The 20,418-nt window shown below is 35.6% G+C and overlaps 1 protein-coding gene across 1 annotated transcript; it reads right to left on the bottom strand.

The window, feature by feature from the left end:
* Nucleotides 1-11,497: 11,497 nt before the first annotated feature.
* On the bottom strand, nt 11,498-15,233 carry LOC132184168 (ATP synthase subunit beta, mitochondrial-like). The gene is made up of 9 exons (XM_059597685.1): nt 14,560-15,233; nt 14,237-14,312; nt 13,995-14,083; nt 13,223-13,340; nt 13,029-13,132; nt 12,769-12,931; nt 12,458-12,678; nt 12,040-12,351; nt 11,498-11,862 (listed from the first exon to the last, which is right to left on the bottom strand). The coding sequence occupies exons 1-9, from the start codon at nt 15,016-15,018 to the stop codon at nt 11,749-11,751; spliced, it is 1,656 nt and encodes a 551-aa protein (XP_059453668.1). The 5' UTR covers nt 15,019-15,233; the 3' UTR covers nt 11,498-11,748.
* Between the last annotated feature and the right edge of the window lie 5,185 nt (nt 15,234-20,418).

Here is a 20,418-nt window from a genome sequence, read left to right as displayed (position 1 = left end):
AAGTATTTTATTTAATTATTCCGAACAAAATAGTGTTGCTGTAAATTTTATAATAACGATTCTTGAATATGATTTTTTAGCATGCATTAAGAAAGTCCTAGGGACATTTTTTGCATGTGAAACTAATTCTCTTCCTAATACTTGATTGTTAACCTACTTGTCAGCTATTGGACACTTTTGTTAAATTCCATTCTTTTGAATGTAGTTGATTTTTTTAAAAAAAATTGTACAAATTAGTAATATTGGTGAATAGCCATAGTTGCCTCCTTGTGCACCATGAGTTTCCTTCTTACTTTTTCTAACCATTGACAATTGACAATGATATAAAAAAATTATAAACAAAAAAAAAGAAGCATTCCTTCCAAACTTATTAGCGACACTGACCTCTTATCGCTGAGACGAACATATCAGTGACGACATGCCGGCTCATGTGCCTAACATTCAGCGAAGACCAAGAATATTATTATCAACGATGACATTTGTCGTTGCTAATAATAGTTATCATAGATTACTTTAGGTCGTTGCTAATGAGCATCCTCGACAATTCTAGCAATGACAAATTTCTTCACCAACGCTCATTAGTGATGACTTAGAGAGCTTTAGGGATAATTTTAGTCATCAATTCCTTTTGTGGTTTGATGAAGTTTAAAAGTTGGTGGACAAAGATGATAGGAAATAGTATTTCCAACTAGAGCAATAAAATAAGAAAAAATATTACATTAAGAAATAGCTAAAACAACCATTTGTCTCGGCTCATGGATTAAAAGAACTCACTATTAATATATTTTTTATTTTTTTTTATTTTTGACATGTCCATACAAGGGAAGGGTGAGGGGAGATTCGACCTAGTGACCTCCGCTTCATGAGGCGTGGTTCATAGCCGATTGAGTTACCCATTGGAGACAACTCACTATTAATATTAAATATGTGGTGTAATTCTTTATTTTTCCTTTAATTAAAGTAATAAATAGGAAGCAACAACTTCTTATTCGGTAGAGCATCACTTCTCCTTGATTATATAAGTAGTTCTTATTTCAATTGTTGCAGCAACTTTGGACCTAACCTTCCACTTGTACGACTACATCTGCCACAATAAGATTGCTCGTTACAGTTATATATTTGAGACATGTTAGGGGTACTAACTATTTTATTAGCAGAAGCTTACTAAACTGATGTGTAGCTTATTCATTGGAGAAAAACAAAACAATTAATTAAGAGAAATATAACGAGTACCAATGAGGGAGCTACATATCAATTTAGTAAGTCTTTGTTAGCAAAAAGAGTTAGTACCCCTAGTATTTCTCTATATATTTAGAGCAAATTCATAAAAAAAATTATGGTTAAATACTAAAAACCCTCATAGGGTTTGGACACTTTATTTTTTCTCCTCTAGGTTTTGATTTGTATCACAGGAGATACCTGTGGTTTTAATAAAGACCAAATTGATCATTCCATCCATTGACTATTAGTTGACTTAACAGAAGTCCATGTCATTGACACGTGGACCAATTAAAATTCGACATCTGGCATAAGTGGCCACATCATCAGTGATGATGTGGCCACCTAATTAAATTTTTTATTTTAAAAAAAAATTAAAAAATATATTTTTTTTTCAAAAAATAAAAGAAAAAAAAAATTGGGGATGGCCTCTTGGCCATTCGAACCCACCTTTGGCCATGGGGTGGTTTGGGGGGCCAGCCCATGGTGCCTCGGCCACCCAGGCGGAGCCAAGGGGTGGCCGAAACCTAATGGTGGTTTGGGGGTGGTTTGACCACCCATCGGCAGAGATAGGGGTGGCAATTATTTTTTTTGAAAAATATATATTTTTTTTAAATTTTTTTTAAAATAAAAAATTTAATTAGGTGGCCACGTCATTACTGATGACGTGGCCACTCATGCCAAGCGTCGAATTTTAATTGGTCCACATGTCAGTGACATGGACTTCCGTTAAGTCAACTAACGGTCAATGGATGGAAGGACTAATTTGGTCTTTATCAAAACCACAAGTATCTCCTGTGATACAAATCAAAACCTAGGGGGAAAAAAATAAAGTGTCTAAACCCTAAGGACGTTTTTAGTATTTAACCCAAAAAATTATTTGAAAACATTATTAACGTGGCCAAAGTCACTATTATAATTAGCTAGGGATGATGGGAGTTTGATAGACAAGAACCTTTTACAGTTTGTTAAGATTGAAGAAATAGCTAATTATGGAAACTTTACTTAATCTCTTTAAATTTTTGTTATTTTTGTAAGTACACCCTAAAGTTTAAAGCTCAAAAACTCTTAATTTAGTGTATTAAATTTTTAATTTTTTGCAATATTACTCATCCATTGAGTTTTTTCATTAAATCCGAACGGAGGAGTGTCAAAATTACCAAAATATCCCTTTTTTTTTTTTGAAAAAATAAAATAAATTACAAAGATTCAAGCGTTGACCCAAATTTAATGAAATGTGCAAAAATACCCACACCTTTGCAATTTATTTTTAATAAAAAAAAAAATTGTATTTTGGGAATTTTGACAGGATTTAACCAAAAAACCTAACGGATGAGTGATATTGCAAAAAAAAAAAAAATAGAAGATCAATTCACTAAATTGAAAGTTTTAAAACTTTTGGAGAAAATAATTGCAAAAATGATAAAACTTTAGGAGGGTTAAATGAAGCTTTTCCTAACTAATTTAATTAAGCCAAACAATGCAAAATCACCGAAGCTCCTTTAGTAACAATTTTAAATGCTTGTCAAGAGATGATCAACACCCCCCCCCCCCCTTTTTCAATTAGGGCTGGGCGTCGGTAGAAAAAGTTTTGTTCGCCAAAATGTCGGTAAAGTCGAAAATTTCGCCAACTTATTCCGCCGATTTTTTTTTTTAACATCGATAGGTGGTCAGTAAAGTCGGTTCGATAAAGTTGGTATATGAAAAAATTTGAAAATTATGGGCGAAGTCGGTCGGTATGCGGTTGGTTCGGTTAACAAATTTTATTTCGCCTACCGAATCGAATTTGTCGAAAAAAAAAAAAAAAATGTTTCGCCTACCGCCCATTAGTCAATCGGTGTCGGTAGAGTGAGGTTGGCTATCGGTCAGTAGGCGGTGAATTTGCCCAGGCCTACTTTCAATCGCATTTGCCGCAGTGAAATCAAGTGAATTTATGTGATAATTTCTATTATTGAAGACATCCTTTAATACCTTTGAGTTTTGGCCTTTCAAAGCTACTAATTACCTTTAACTATCATTATTTGTTTTTTGGAGTGTTGCGAATTACATATTCATGACTTCTTAAAATTATAGTTTTCTTTTTATTATTTTCTTAAAAAACTTTCTAGGGAAAAATGCAAAATTAATTAATGTGGTTTACTTGATTTGCAATTAGCTCTTTGTATTGTCAAAATAAACTCAGAAGTTCCTGAAGTATGCCGAAAAGATAAGGTTTTTTTTTTTTTTTTTTTTTTCCTACAGTCAAATCCCATCAACTGACTTAACAACAGATTTCGAGAGTGTGACCTATCAGAGCTAATAAAATTGTAACATATGTCCTATTTAAGTGAGTATCACACTAATGAAATCTATTAAGTCAGTGAACAGACTTTGATTGTAGGGAATAAATTAATTTTTTTGGTAGACTAAGCTCATTTTGATACCACATGTAGTCAATTGTAAATCAAGTAAACCACATAGGCTGATTTTGTATTTTTCCCATATTTCTATATGGATAACTTCACTTATGACCCTTGAACTACCACTCGTTTTAAGAAGACCCCCTCAAATTTAAAAAACTTTCAATTTTACCCTCTGAACTTTCAATTTGATGCAATTGACTCATCTCCGTCAATTTTTGCCATTAAACCTTCACGAAAACCACTAAAAGACCAAATTACCCTTCAATTTTGTTTTTTTTTAATTTTCAATTTGAAATTAAGGGTAAATTTAGAATTTTATAAAAGTTTAAGGAGTATAAAGGTCATTTAATCACTTTTAAAGTTCAAAATTTGACGGGGATGGGTAGATTGCATCAGATTGAAAGTTCCCGGGGGGTGAAATTGAAAGATTTTGAAATTAATTTGAGGGGGTCTTTTCAAATCGCATTGTAGTTCAAGTGTCATTTGTGAAGTTTTTCTTATTTATTTTCAAATAAAGACAACATTCAATTAAAACAAAAAAAAACAAAAGGGGGGGGGGGGGGGGGGGGGGGGACTTGAGTTCGCTAAAACTTTGTATGGGTTTAAATGACACTGAAACTTTTAAATACCGTTTAGACACAAACTTTCAGTTTCTCAGTTGGACCCATCATTGATTTAAAGTTACACAGCGTTTATACTCCTGACTTTTGTATAAAATTTCAACTTTACCCTTAATTCCAAAGGTTTTTTTATTTTATTTAAAAAAAAAAAAAAACGAAAATTGGGGATATTTTGGTCTTTTTTGGTATTTTTAAGGGCTAAAATTAATGAAAGGGTCTACATTGAGAGAAATTGAAAGTTCAGGAGTCCAAAGTGAGAAATTCGAAAGTTTGAGAGGTTTGTCAAATCGCGTGAAAGTTTAATGGGCTAAAGTGAAGTTTCCAAAAAAAATAAACAACAACATTCTTACCTAATTAGGTTACTCGAGCTGCTTGCATTCATTGAAGACACACCATCTAGCACGTGTTTTGGCTGCTTTAACTTCCAATTTCCAACTATCAAGTAATCTGATGATATTCTTCCCGTAACATTTTGCCTTACAAATCCTCAGTTTTGTTCTTTGTTTAAAATCATATGAAGTAGTATGGAGATGGTGATGGGGAGGAGGAAGGGGAGGCAGAGAGAGCAGCGAAGGTGCAGACGAATGGAGAGGAATGGGAGCTTCTCGGGCTCTAATGGATACAACCAAAAGCATTAATATTAAGCTTAAAGCACTTGTACTTGTGGCCATGGCTCCTCTCTTGTTTTGTGGATATGGAGCATAAAATCATCCATAATTTATAGGTGTTTTCATGAAGTGGCTTTTTATTGAGGTCGTTTCTCATGGCTACTATCACATATAAAGAAGCAATGACTTCACGTAAGAGTGAAAATTCAAATGGCTTTTAACTAATTGTGAAATAAACAAATACGAGAGGTTAAAGAATGTCTTATTAAATTTTATCCCTCAAATAATGGATTTACATTTTTTCTTTTTTTTTTTTTTAAAAAAAAAAACAACGTAAGAAAAATAATAAATCTCATGTGATGGTAACACATCATTTGAAAATCAACTTTTGGGGAAAAAAATTTTAAAAACGTGCAGCACTTCCCATCTTGTATTAGTCCATGGAAATAAATCACTAAGCATTTTCTGTGGTCCAATGAGCCACAGCCTTGTTGGGTACTCTATGAACACATAGGTTTAGAAACTATATAAATCAACATTACTACAATTCAATCTTTTAATAGAAATAAGTGGTTCAAGATTTAAGTGGAAATTCTCTATTAATATGTTAGAGTACTAATTTCAAACGATTAAATTTTTATGATTTCTTATTGGTTTAAATTTTTGGCCTAACTAGCGTTTTAAACCTGACACTAAAGTTTATCCATCATTTCAATTAAATATTTTACTTATTTCTCTGTTCTACTTATGATAATAGTATGAAATCTTTACTAAAAAAAAGATGGATTATGGTTCTCAAAAATCACAAAAAGTAATTTTTTTTTTCAATGCCTCACAAAAAATGTTGGTGATAAGTGAATGAAGATGAGCTTCTTTTCTTCAACTTTCCATTACGCCCTTTAAAATTTCTCTAAATTTAACTTTAAAATTTTACTCTTTTTTTATTATTTTTTTTAATTTAACTAGCCACTTTTTAAAATTTTCAAATATTAAACTCTCTAAATATATTTCTACTTTAACTAATATTATTTTTTATTAATAAATATAATTGCCATTAAACTCATTCACTTTGAATCTATGTGAGAGATTTATCAAAATGTTACCCTAACAACCAAAATAATATTAAAAATAAATAGTTTTTGCTTTTGGTGTCTTTATATTCGTAGATGAGTTAAAAGAAAATGTTAAATTTAACTTTAGATAAAGAATTTGATAAATAGTTTTTTTTATGAATTTCGTTAAAAATTTAAAGAAATGTTAAATATAAATAGCTTGAAGAGGATGCTCTTTTGAGTGTTGTGCAAGACGGGCCCGGAAAGGCAAATCTTGGCACAAAATTCGAGCGCCGGAAAAATATTTATTATTATCGGCGAATATTTTTGTAAATTATCGGATCTTGTAAGCGGCAATATATCCTTTGCCGATACCAAAGTAAGTCGCCAGTTGCATTACTAATTGTTGTTGGCGCTTGCTAATATTTTTGTAAATTAATGTTGCTATGTACATTCAAAAATCCAATCATTCATTTAACAAAACCCTATTAAATAGAGAAATTATTATTATTCTCTTACTTGTGAAAGTTTTATCACATGTACATTATTTTGGTATGCCAACTAAAATGCTCTAGCCAAAAACTAAGAATAATTCAAATCTATAAAATCTATCTCAAAGGGAAAATTTCTTATCAATTTTTAAGAAATTACTTAGATTTCTTCTTGAGAAAAACTTTCTCACAATACTACATATGATTACTTAACAAATTGATGCCGCTCACAACAGTAAAGGTCTCACTCATAAATGTGTTAAAGCAATCTCCACTTCACATTTGAGTACACTTTTCTCTTAGGATTTAGGTTTGTCATAACAGTTATATGAAGACTTCATCAAGAAATCTTGCACATCATGACATCTTCCTAACAGCTTCATGATGAGAGCACACAAAGACCTCAAAAAGTTATATTTTTCACACCAAACCTTTGTGATATGTGTCAAAAATATTGAAGCGGAAGCATGAGAGAGAGAAGAGAGAAAGCGGAAGCTGGAGATGGGTGGCCGGAAGCAGTCGACGGAGGGAGGCAGCGGCCGATGGATGCTGGTGGTTGATGGTGGCTGTTGGACCCAAAATGTTGGGCTTCAGACTTGAATCTATTGGGCCGGTTACATTAGCCAACATATAGGCCATGGGGCCATTAAATATGGCTGACCCAAAAAGATATGAACCAGGTCTAACCCGTTTAACCGAGTTGACTAATTTGAACCGATTGAATAGATTGACTCGGTTTGGACCTGATGACCTGGTTAGAAATCGGTGTTGGAGCACCTTGGATGGATTCGGTTCAAGTTGTAAAACCCAGTGGACCAAACCGGATTTGAGACCCGCTGGGTTGGGTTGAGGCCGTTTGGAACCAAGTAGGCAAGTGGGCCGGATACATGGGCTAAAATGGCCGAAACCCGAGGATCGTTGAATGGGTTGTTTTGGCTTGAAAGAGATGATCCGATTCTAACCCGTTGAATCGGGTCGAAAATATTGGATCCAGATGAGTTTGAATCTTTTTTTTTTTTTTTTTTGGATCTGACATTTGGCAGAGGGCTATGGCTAACGTGGCAGGCTCTCTGAGCAACATATGGCAGAGGGAAAGAGAAAGGAGCGTCTGGCGCATGGTGCTGTGGCCACATGAGGCGCGTGCATCTCATGCGCCAGGAGTGCGTTTGGCGCGTGAAGCGCATGGGCGAGTGAAGCCCACGCACAGATCCTTTGGCCGGAGCATGGCGGCGCGTTGGCGACCCAATGGTGGCGATCTGGACGGAAATGAGACCACCAGTGACGGATCTACCGAACAGAGCAAAAACCATGCTGATCCACCTAAGGGGGCGGCGCGTGGAGGAATCAATAGTTTCTGTTGGTGGCGCGTGCAATGCTAGAATGGGCTAAAATTGCACAGATCCACCGATATGGGGCCGAGACGCTACTTTTGGTGGTTATTTGGCCGAGAGGAGTCACGATGGAGGCACAAGAAGAAACTGGCAGAAGTGCGTTGGAGGGCCGATGGCTGCGGATCTTCCACAGATCTGTAGGTCTGTGCCTTGCAAGCATGAATCTAGTATAAATTTTCCCAAATAAGGCTGCGATGAAGGCGTGGAAGAGATTTTGAGCGGAAAACTGTTTGGCAGTGCGCGGACAAACGAAATAGAGATGTCGCCGGAGAGAGCACCAAAAAACGTCAAAGATGTTTATTGGAGGCTACAAGAAAGTGGCTCTGATACCATGTTAAATATATTGAAGTGGAAGCATGAGAGAGAGAAGAGAGAAAACGGAAGGAAACAATTTACTACATTATATTGATTATGATATTGACATATGATTACATAGGCATCTATACATAGAGAGGCTAAGAGGAGTAATTCTTTTTGGCCTACCAGTGTCCAACTAGACGATGTGGCGGACTCGCCCACATCACTCTATTAAAAAAAAAAAAAAACTGAAAAGGAGATGGATGCTGGTAGGACCCTAGTAGGCCACCTAGCATTATTCGACTAAGAGTGATAAGCAAGAAACCCTAGACTAATTAAGGTAGAAAATAAAACCTAATAGGAAAGACAATAAACCATAGAGAATAATATATAAAATATTCTAACAATATGAAACAATAATTCATATCACATCTTGTTTCAGCTCCAGAAACGAAACTTTTCGAAGGGAAATCATAAACATATGACCTTCCATGGTGATGACGAAAATTCTTGTAATTCTTTTCTCTAGATTATTGAGTATTCCACATTTTTGGTAACCGTAAAGGACACCAAACCATATGGGGTAGGGGTGAAAAGGCAGTTAGGAAGAACTGCTAACTGCTTTTATATATATTATATAATATATATTATATTTATACATATAAAAATATATAAAAAGTACACGTCATTTTTGTTAGGGCTAAAATAGCGGTTGCGGTTAGCGGTTAGTGGCTAAAACCGCTAACCGCAACCGCCTAGGCGGTTAGTGGCTAAAACCGCTAACCGCAACCACCTAGGCGGTTAGTAATTTTTACTAACCGCCTGTGCTAACCAGGTAGCGGTTAACCGCCCGGTTAGCAGTTAACCGCTTTGAAATAACCTCTTTTTTCTAACCCTTTTTTTGGGCTTTTTTTTGGCTTTGGACTGATTTTGATTTGGTTTTGGGCCCGTTTTGGACTAGTTTTGGGCTTACTTTAAACATTTTTTTTGCTCATTTTTAATTAACTTCTCTAAGAGAAATTTTAAAATTGAATGCATTATGTAGTTAATATCATGAGGAATATTAGATTACGTGAAAAAGAGAAATAATTGAACTTTATGCTTTCAGAAATTGATTATCATTTTTAATTAACTTATTTAAAAAAAAAAAAAAAAAAAAAAATTGTTGTTGACAATTGTGTTGGATGCATATTGTCAAAACATGGTGTCAATATGGACGAAGAGAGAGAGAAATCTGGATTTTTCAGAGCTTTGGGGTTATGGAGGAAGAAAGAGAATTGCACTATGTGAAAGAAAGTTGAGTATTTTTTTTAGAACTCGTAAGGATCCCAGAAGGAAGAAATCTTAGCACCAAGGAGGAAGAAATCTTAGTACTTGATTCGAATAAATCTTAGCAAGCTACAAATGTTAGTACAACGTCGTGCTCTGATGCTGTGTGAGAGGTGAGGCTTGAGAGTTGAGAGGCAGAGGCAAGGAGCTTAGGAGGTTGAGAAATAGGTTTAGGGTTAGAAAAATTAGGATGTTTTGCACTTCTATATAATAAAAATATAAAACCGAGGTTTGGGGGAATCAAAACCTGGAATTTTGGGTGAAAAAAAAAAGCACAATTACCACTATGTTAGCAATTAGCGGATTTTCAAAACCCACTAACCGCTAACCGCAACCGTCTAACCGCAACCGTCTAGGCGGTTAGCGGTTTTTACTAACCGCTTTCAAAGCGGTTAGTGGTTATAGCGGTTGCGGTTAAGCGATTTTAAATTTCACCACTAATTTTTGTATATATATATATATATATATATAAATGATGTCGTATCTAGTATGGTATTATCATATTACCGTAAAACGGCGTCATTTTAGTTTTTTTTCTTTTTCTTTTTTAAATAACTCTTAAATTTTTTTCTTTAAAAAAGGGTTAGTGATTATTAAGTTAGCAGTTATTAGTATTATTAACTGCTAATCGGCTGCATGCGACCTATAGTTTATTGCTGCAAATTTCTGCTGGGGACCCATAGAGACGGTGAGAACAAGAAGAAGGGATTGCAAATTGCCCATTTCTGCTATAGATTGTAGATTTCTCGAGGCTTGAAGTCGAGAGTGATGGAGGAGAACAAGGCGGCGAGGATGGAGTCATGGGTTGATTAACAAAGAAAAAGAAGCCTAGGAGACTGCGTTTATGGAGAATTGTGGCAGGAGAGAGAACTTTTTTAAGATTATAATAAAACATCGAGTTGCACTGTACCATTCTCAAGGTTTAGGAAAAATGTAGGGTATTTGCTGGAGTGATTTTTTACGACTTTTTTCAAAAAAATTTCTAAATTTAAGGGAACAACTTATAAGAAATTTGCTGTGAATGCTCCTATAGCATTCCAAATAGTTTCATTTACATTTTCTCTAATAAATAACTTTTTGTTTCTCTATTCAAATATACTATAAAATAGTTTCTTCTTATATTTCTCTATACCATTTAAATATTATTTCTTTTGCCAGTAATTTTTCCCTACACCTTTCCTTTCCGTCTTACTCTTCACTTTCTTCTTCTTCTTCGTCCAATCATCGTCTTCTTGATAATCAAACACGTACTCTTCGTCCTTGTCTTTGGCACAATTGTCGTCGAAATCGTGCCGCCCATTCACGAGCGGGTGCAGCAAGCATGAGGCAGCAACTCGTTGGATCATATCCGAGAAATTCAATACTCTGCTCTACATTTCTCTTATGCAAAACTTTCAAGGTACAGATAGAAGCAACACAGAACAAATAAGCTCAGACATTTTCTCGACTTGGACCTCTAAACTCATAGGCCCTTTTCATCGACAGCTAACTCTGAAGCTTTGTTGATGAAGACTGGTACTAAATATAGAAAAACTCAGGTAAGCGCTTTGTTGATGAAGACTGGTACTAAATATAGAAAAGCTCAGGGAAGCGACAAGCGGTGAAACAAAAATGAAACCAAATTATTAGCTTGAAGCCGATCACAAATACAGGAGGGCAATGGTGAGTCAAATCCAAATGGAAGTGGGAATGCCATGGTTAACCACAAGTCAAAGAGTCCCTTATTGCTTCTCTGGATCTCTGCCGAACAGAGAATGGAACGGAACGGAACGGAGAATGGCAACAACCGGTTGGCCCTCTTTTTTGTATTTGCTAATTTGATTTGGGGTTGCTGTACAGTGTCAATTCAGTGTGAAATTTGTGTGATAAATGGGTGTAAATAGTAACATTACTTATACATGCAGCTTACACACAACTTACTCATGTATATTAGAATGGTATCGAATTGGCATCCTTACTTGAAAAGAAAAAATCCAGACAAACTGAAATTGAAAGCTGCATCCATTTCAATGTTTCTTGAGAGTAGTCAACGCAAGAGTTGGTCTAAACTGAAGACAACCTGCATCTTGACATGAGAGCGATGATGATAAATACAAACATGCAGCATCCCTTTTTTTTATTGCACGAAAAGGACACCAAAAAAGTCTCTTGCCTCACTTCTCTACCTAATACAGTTCTATCAAAAATTAGTTCTTTAAATTATTATTAAAAAAAAAAAAAAAAAGGTTTATACAACCGGTGATGCTGGTCGAATTGGAAATGCCAAAAGCATTATCAATTCTTTGATGATTAGGGTAAAAATATTTGATGATTGGGAGAGAACAAGGAATCTAGCTTAAGTTAAGCAGCAGATTCCTTGGCAATCTTCTCTGCCTTGGCGATGACTTCTTCAATCCCACCAACCATGTAAAATGACTGCTCAGAGAGATCATCATATTTTCCATCAAGAACTCCCTGTCAAATAAAGATCCATGGCATCAACACCAGACAAGATTATCACTTATGAAAGGGAGAAGTTAATTGGTAGATTCAAATTGTTAACTGCCAGCCCCAAAACTAAAGAATCATTGAACTATCACCATCGTGCAAATGGAAACAGAAATAATCCATATGCATTTGATAAATAATCACCTGGAAGCTGTTAATGCTCTCCTTCAGGTCAACGTATTTTCCTGGGGCTCCAGTGAATACTTCTGCAACATGGAAAGGCTGGCTCAAGAATCTTTGAATCTTACGAGCACGAGCAACTGTCAACTTGTCATCTTCACTAAGCTCATCCATTCCCAAAATGGCAATAATGTCTTGAAGATTTTTGTAGTTTTGGAGAACTTTCTGTACACCTCGAGCAGTATTGTAGTGTTCTTCTCCCAAAATATGAGGAGAGAGCATACGAGATGTAGAATCCAAGGGGTCGACGGCAGGATAGATACCAAGCTCAGATATCTGATTATAAAGCAGAAATCATAAAAAGCAAGAACAAGGAAGAATGGTTCTTTGCTTTAGATGAATATAAGTGAAAATTAAAAGAAAAGAAAAAAAGGCTACAAACCTGCCGGGACAGCACTGTTGTGGCATCAAGATGGGCAAAAGTGGTTGCAGGAGCTGGATCTGTCAAGTCATCAGCAGGCACATAAATAGCCTGAACAGATGTAATGGAACCCTTCTTGGTAGTGGTAATACGCTCTTGAAGGCCTCCAAGATCTGTAGCCAAAGTAGGTTGATAACCAACAGCAGATGGAATACGGCCAAGCAAAGCAGACCCTGCAGAATAAATACAGAGAGGGAACCAGGTTTAGCACATATAAAAAAAATATAAATGTTATTATTGAAAAAAATATAAATATATATTGACAAGCAAGGTTACTTGAGTGAAGCGGAAAATGTTATCAATGAAGAGAAGCACATCTTGACCCTCAGCATCTCTGAAATGCTCAGCCACAGTCAGCCCTGTAAGTCCAACACGAGCACGGGCACCGGGAGGTTCATTCATTTGACCATATATAAGAGCACATTTGCTCTCAGCCTGAAAATTAAGAGAATGTCATTAGGAAAAGTATGACAGATTGTGGATTATACAAATCAAGAAAAAGGGGGTTCAATAAGTGTTGCATTAGATTAACCTGCTTGTCTCCAAGCTTAATGACCCCACTTTCTATCATTTCTCTGTACAAGTCATTACCCTCACGAGTCCGCTCTCCAACACCAGCAAATACAGAGAAACCACCTAAAGAGAGTTAAATCAAACACTCCATGAAACTGTGCACCAATCATTTCAAAAATACATCAGTTCACAAGGTATTTCAATGGAACCAACCATGAGCCTTAGCAACATTGTTAATGAGTTCCATAATAAGCACCGTCTTTCCAACACCAGCGCCACCAAAGAGCCCAATCTTTCCACCTCTTTGATAAGGTGCAAGGAGATCAACAACCTGGAGGAGGTAGCAACACAAACGTAATTGAGAAGTACAAAGGCTAAAAGATGCATTTATAGTAATAAAAAAACACAAACACACACATTCACACATAATATTATGTTGTCAGTTGAACTCAAGCCCTATTAACATTTCATATGAAATAGCACTATTTCTTATTGGTGTGGGCAACCCCATTACGACAGTATACAGTCATACTTGTTCACATAGAATAACAACCAACCAACCATTAACATTTCCAAAATTCAGCATACCAAATACATTCATCCCAAACATTGATATTCAAAAATTAGAATCTTCTTTTATTTTCAGGATTAGTTTAAAATTTTCTATATTTTACACCTCCCATACTGGACCATTGTAAATGGAACAGGAGTAGAAAGATGTGCAATAAAATAACCAAAACTAGATCCATTATTCATATTACAGTACCACCCAAATTGTCAAAGTTTAAGCTTTCTTAATTAAACGGTTTTCAGGCTGTACTGTGTTTATAAATCCAAACAAAACCTTACACTTTTTAGTTCAATACTCCTATAGACAAAACGAATAGCAAACAAACTGTCACCCCGTCCTTCATTGAAACGCATTCCTTCACATTTGAATAGAGCTAAAATTTTCAGCTATAATTGGGTCAGAGAGCTGACATACCTTGATTCCAGTCACAAGAATCTGTTGCTCAGTTGCCTGCTCAACAAAGGCAGGCGCTTCTCTATGGATGGGCAGAAAGTGGTCGGTTTCTGATTTTCAAATTAAAAATCAAACATTAGAAACAACATTTCTTGCTGGATATGAAACTTTCATGCAATCCCAATGCTATAAACCATTCAGCAAAAACATAAATAAACAAATACAATAACATGCCAAAAAGGGTTTCCAATTCAGGTTCTCACTTAGCTCTCCCCTCTCATCTATGGGCTCTCCAATAACATTCATGATGCGGCCAAGTGTAGCTCTACCGACAGGCACCTAACACACACCACCAACAACAAATGTTAAGACTTTGGTCCATTCTGAATTATTATACAACATTCAAACTTCAAAATGAGATAAAAGCAAACAGAAAATACATCCGAGAAATCCAAAGAAAATAAACATAAATTTTCAATCTTGGATTTAAAAAAAAAAAACACATTCTTTTACCAAACAACCAGCGACTTTAAGCCCAAACGAAAACAATCACAAAATCGGTCTGGCTATGATTATCGTGGCTTACGGTGATGGGAGAGCCAGTGTTGAGCACGCGCTGACCACGGACTAGGCCTTCGGTCCCGTCCATAGCGATGGTGCGCACCATGTTCCCTCCCAGGTGCTGCGCCACCTCCAGCACCAGCCGGATCGAGTTGTCGAGGACCTCCAAGGCTGTTAGGATCGGCGGCAAGCCATCTTCAAATCGGACATCGACGACGGCCCCGATGACCTGGCACACTCTCCCGATCGCGCCCTTTCCGGTGAACTCGTCGGTTATCTTGCCACTGGACTTGGTCGGCGGCGGGGGAGGGGGTTTGGCCGACGGGACGGCGGCAGAGGTGGCATAATGCGCGGCGCGTGAGAGGAGGTACCTCGGGGAGCGCGTGAGAGGGGAGCTGGGGGTTGGACGGGAGAGCGAGGGTCTGGCGGAGCGGCGGAGAGGGGTGCGGAGGAGGGTGGCGAGGAGTTTACGAGAGGAGGACATGGTGGCGGGATTTTGGCGGTGGTTCAGGGGTTGGTTGGGAATGGCCGGAAATGAAAGGAGTAGTAGTTCAGTTGGTGCGGCGGAGGCTCCTACTAAAAAGGACTAATCATTTGGAAATGTTCTTCCTTTCTTTCGTGGTAGACAGTGAGCGAGTGAGTGACCATTGGAGGAGAGATGCTGGTGAGAGCTGCGTTATGTATAAGCTGGAATTTCTTAAAAAATGTTTTTGAAATAGAAAATCAGAAGTTGTTTTTGGTTAGATATTAAATTACCGTGAATACTCATTTAATAGTTATTTTGTTAGGAAAAATTCAGGCACCCCTATGAGGAATTAGGATCCTCTGTATTTCATTCAGACTAGATAATATCTAGTTAATTATAGTGTAGAGGTATTTTTATTCCTTTAAAAAGTGAAAAACAAAAACAAAAATACCAATCTACTATAACTTTTACTGTTATTGAAAGGGGATATTGACAATATTTTGGTAGTTTGAGAGGAACATTTATTTCAACATAAAGTTCGGGAAAATATTGGCAATTAGGTGAAAGTTTAGGGGTATGAGAATTTTTCCCTATTTATTAACTAGACAAAATTGTAAATGTGTCATTTTATTTGGTTTAGGGTTGTGGATTTTATGTCTTTTTTTTTTTTCCCTCTTATTTTACACCTTTGAACATCTACCATCTTCACTCTATTCTATCTCTTCTTCCTCTATTTTCTCTAGCTTCTAAATATGGGTGGTCCGCTTGTAGTTGTAGCAGTCGGGGGCTTTTATTGTTGGAGGTGAGTCGCTTGCTAGGGGTGAAATCTCGGTTCTAGTTAATAGTTATTGGCTAAAACCGCTAACCAGAATCGGGATAGTCAGTTGGTCAATTTAGATAACTGGCACCAGTAGCCAGTTACCCGATTATTTAATAACCGCATCTTACTGGCTGGTATCCGATTATCCAAGTCTTTAAAAAATTGGGCATTTTGAGCATATTTTGGGTATTTGGCCTACTTTTTGGGTTTAATTTAGGCGTGTATATATATATACCCGGTTACCTATTATAACCGGGTGTTTGAAAATGCAAAAACCAATAACCAAAATTTTCAACCATTTTTAAAAGCAGCTAGCCGGTTATAACTGTAACATCCCACCCCAATGACACACAATATTAAACTTCTCAGGAGGTCACCCATGCTGGTACTACTCCAGCAGAAGCACGCTTAACCGCAAAGTTCTGATGGGATCATGACCATCACGGCTTTAAAACGCGTTGTTGTCATTAAGGGTGTAGTATACATTTAAGCATATCCTCATCTCCATACCCAGGCGATGTGGGACGTCACAATCACCCCCTCTTAGGACCTAACGTCCTCGCTGGCAACCCTCATGGGATTAGCCCATTCTTGGCGTCCGCCCCAACGAGCGCCTGCTAGCGACCTTTATAAGCTTGTGCACGCTCCCCCCATCTCAAGCTGGGTAATAGCTCTGATACCATATGTAACATCCTACCCCAATGACACACAATATTGTCCGCTTTTGGCTCCCCTTGAATCAGGCTTCCTAGGAGGTCACTCATCCTGGTACTACTCCAGCAGAAGCACGCTTAACTACAGAGTTCTGATGAGATCATGATCATCACGGCTTTAAAACGTGTTGTTGTCATTAAGGGTGTAGTATACATTTAAGCATATCCTCATCTCCATACCCAGGCAATGTGGGACGTCACAATAACCGGCCGGATTTACACCCCATCGCTTGTTGTGATTGTGTGTTGGTTACAATTGAATTTATATGTGGTAGTGTAATACCCACACACTTAAATTAGGGTTAATAGTGTTATAATTATTGCCTAAATAAGTTATGGTTGGTTTTAAGTACCAAAGTGGGAGAAAGTGATTTTTTTTTTTGGACTTTAGTTAGAATATGAGGATAACGATCAATCAATGAGATTCAACCCTAACGATCGATTGGTGCAATAATGATTGATCAACCCTAATAATCAATATGGACAATTGATCAATCGATGACTGACTTACCCTATTTATTTATCAATCAATGTGGACAATCAATCAATCAATGTGGACTTCAGGAAGGATTACTGAAGTTTATCTTCAAGAGAAATAACATCTTGCTTTAACCTTGTTTTCTTTATCATATTAAGCATGTTTGCTTGATGTTAAGCTACTGTTAAGTTATATATATATATATATATATATATATATATATACAACTTATATATATATATATTAAAGTATGGGTTTGTTGTTTAAGGTCTCTAAGATGAATCTCAGAGGTTTGATGTTGATTATTGAGTAAGCATGTTATAGTCTTTGTTAAGCAACATAAGGACTGTTGTGAGATGCAAGTGAGTCTGTAAGATTAAGACCAAATTAAATGGACTCGTTGAGCAATACAAAGCATGTCTTGTGGCAAAGGGGCTCAACCAGGATTATGGCATTGATTATAAGAATACTTTTGAGCGAGTGTCTCACCTTACCTTTATTTGATCTCTCTTTACAATTCCCTCTATGTGTCTACATAAATTCTGCATGCTTATAGTATGAAATAGGCTTTATGCGCTTAGTCTGCCAAAATATTGTAACAACCTAGCGAAAAACGTTAGCCATATATGTGCTATCATCCCAAAATGGCTAGACAATTTTTAGCTTCCCTAAAATCACTTATAAAACTAGTTTCACATAATAAATAAACAATGTGAAACTTAGAACCCATGAATTTTTTATAAACCATGAAATCTATGTGGGCTACTCATTTTTTCATATGGGACTGGGATGTTACAAATATGGTCCATTATCGCACATATTCAATTTATATCTCGCTCCTATGATTTTTCGCTTTTTATTTAATGATTTGATGCTGGTCGTATCCTTCTAGTATTATTGTAACGACCTAGATTTTAAAACTATTATTTAAATAATATTAAATAGATTAAAAATATAATCGATAAATTAGAACAATGATATGTGGATTAATGATATTAAATAACTATTTACTGTTAAAGGTATATTACATTGATTTTTGACCTCTTATGTATATTACTTCAATTCTAAAAATTTAGCTTCACTAATATGTTTATGGGCATAATCAAACCCAATCTAGTGAATAAATTATTTATATTGGTGTTTAGCGAAGTCATAAATTAATTTGAAGCTTTTCAGTTTTTAGCCTAAAAAGCAGTGTCTTAATTTTCATATTGTCTAAATGAGATTAAAGCTGCTAAAGAAAGATACCAAGGCTAGCCACCTTTGTTGAAAGCTTAAAGTCTTCTAGTAATGATGATTATAATAAATATCATGATTATAATGATTTAATAAGGCAAGTGGCCAAGTGGGAATGCAAATAGTTAAAGCCTAAGTTGAATTGAAAACTTTGTATAGGCCAAAAATAGACATAAACGAACTCGGATGAAGTCGAACCAAAAATATAAAATGTTTGTCTCGGAGTCCTCTATCTACTCTCAAAATTTCATGTCAATCGGAGTACGTTTGGACATTGAAAAATGGATCGGGATACACTGCCCTCATTTTGGACGAAAAATACTATTTGGTATAGAGCATGAAATATGGACTAGGTTCATTCTTTTGGTTAAATCCATCTCAACCCTTAGATCAAAGGTTTAAAAATAAATCATAACCATTCATTCTCTTATAAATAGAGCTTTAGCTAAATTCACTTTCACTTAAGTTTTTACAATCTTAGAACAAGTAAAATTGTTTGCTCCTCCTTTCATTTTATTTCTTAGTTCTAGTCAAAAACCATATAGCCTAAAATCTTTCTTGTAGTATTCAAATATTTTTCTAAACTAGCTACCTAGAGAAGATTTGGTGGAGTTTTACTTCTAAGGATTTTTGGGTAAGTGTTTCTTGTATAAATATCATGATTTATTGCTTTTATCACTTGTTCTCATTTAAATTGTTTAAAGACCCAATAAGCATATAATGTAAAATAAAATAATGGATACAAGTGAATTAATAATAAAGAGTTAGTGGACAAAATCAATTAAGGACTTATAATATTATCTATATATTATTTACTTTACACTATTTACATTCAGTTATTTCTTTTATGTCATTTAAATTTCTGTTCATATTTCTGTCGGTAAGGACCATTTGATCTCATCTCCGAAATATGCATTATTTACATTCAGTTATTTCTTTTATGTCATTTAAATTTCTGTTCATATTTCTGGCGGTAAGGACCATTTGATCTCATCCCCGAAATATGCATTATTTACATTCAGTTATTTCTTTTATGTCATTTAAATTTTAATTCATATTTTTTGCGGTCATCCCCAGAATATGAATTCAGTATTTACATTCAGTCATTTCTTTTATTGTCATTTAAATTTTGATTCATACTTTGGTAGGTACGGACCATTGGTCTCATCTCCAAAATATAAGTCATGTTATATATATATTATTTATAATACTTGTTTGTATTTAGTGATACTAGCCATTAATATAATAAAATGAGTAAGTAAAGATGAAGTGACGGATAATAAATAAATATAAAAAGATGAGGGTCTTTAAACAATGATATTATTGGAGAATGAACTAAGTATTGTTTGTATGTATATATTATATGCAGAAGTGGAGCAAAATACTACACTAAGGAGAGTAAGTATGGATATACTTACTGAGTACTAGCTTTGTTTTATTGTTATAGGAATTCTTATTTTGTCTTATTGATATAATTTTGCAATATAACTGCTGCATAATGTGTCTAATAAAATGGGCTGATAAGATAGCCACCTTAAGAACAAGCTGGGTGGATTGCCGCGAGGAACTGTCGGTATCTCAGTGGATGGGGGTATATAACCGTCCAACAGGCCTAATATATAACTAAGCTGGGACGGTGTAGTTGCCAGCACCAAACAGGTAAACCTCTAAAGTGTGAGGGACATAACGGACGTAAGCGGGCTGAGAGCTCATGAGAAGAGGTCTGAAGAAAGATTATCATAAAACACAAACTAATCTGTCATTACGCTGCATTCACAACTCATTCATTATTATATATTTTAGTCTTTAATCTTATTTGTTCAAACTAGTCTTTTTAGTCTTTATATCTAGGAAAATAGATTACTCACTTGTTTGCCTATATAAATATGATAACGTCATCTTTACATAGATCTTGATGCAGGGATAGAAAGTGAGAACGATGGTCCTTTTACTGGTTTTGATGGTTGATAGACCATCTGCTGCAAGATTTATGCTAAATCTATGGAGCAAGTCTCATTTATGTTAATCGCTTTTATTATGTATGGTGATGTGTGTAAACTTAATAGATATTACTATGTTAATTTAGGTGCCTTCTGTGGTATATATTTGGTACACCTAGTGTGTACATATGTTGTAATGAAAACCATGTTTCTATTTTATTTAATAATATA

The sequence above is a fragment of the Corylus avellana genome, chromosome ca6 (assembly GCF_901000735.1).
Source record: "Corylus avellana chromosome ca6, CavTom2PMs-1.0".
Lineage (NCBI taxonomy): Eukaryota > Viridiplantae > Streptophyta > Magnoliopsida > Fagales > Betulaceae > Corylus > Corylus avellana.
This window is presented reverse-complemented; position numbering and strand designations above follow the sequence as displayed.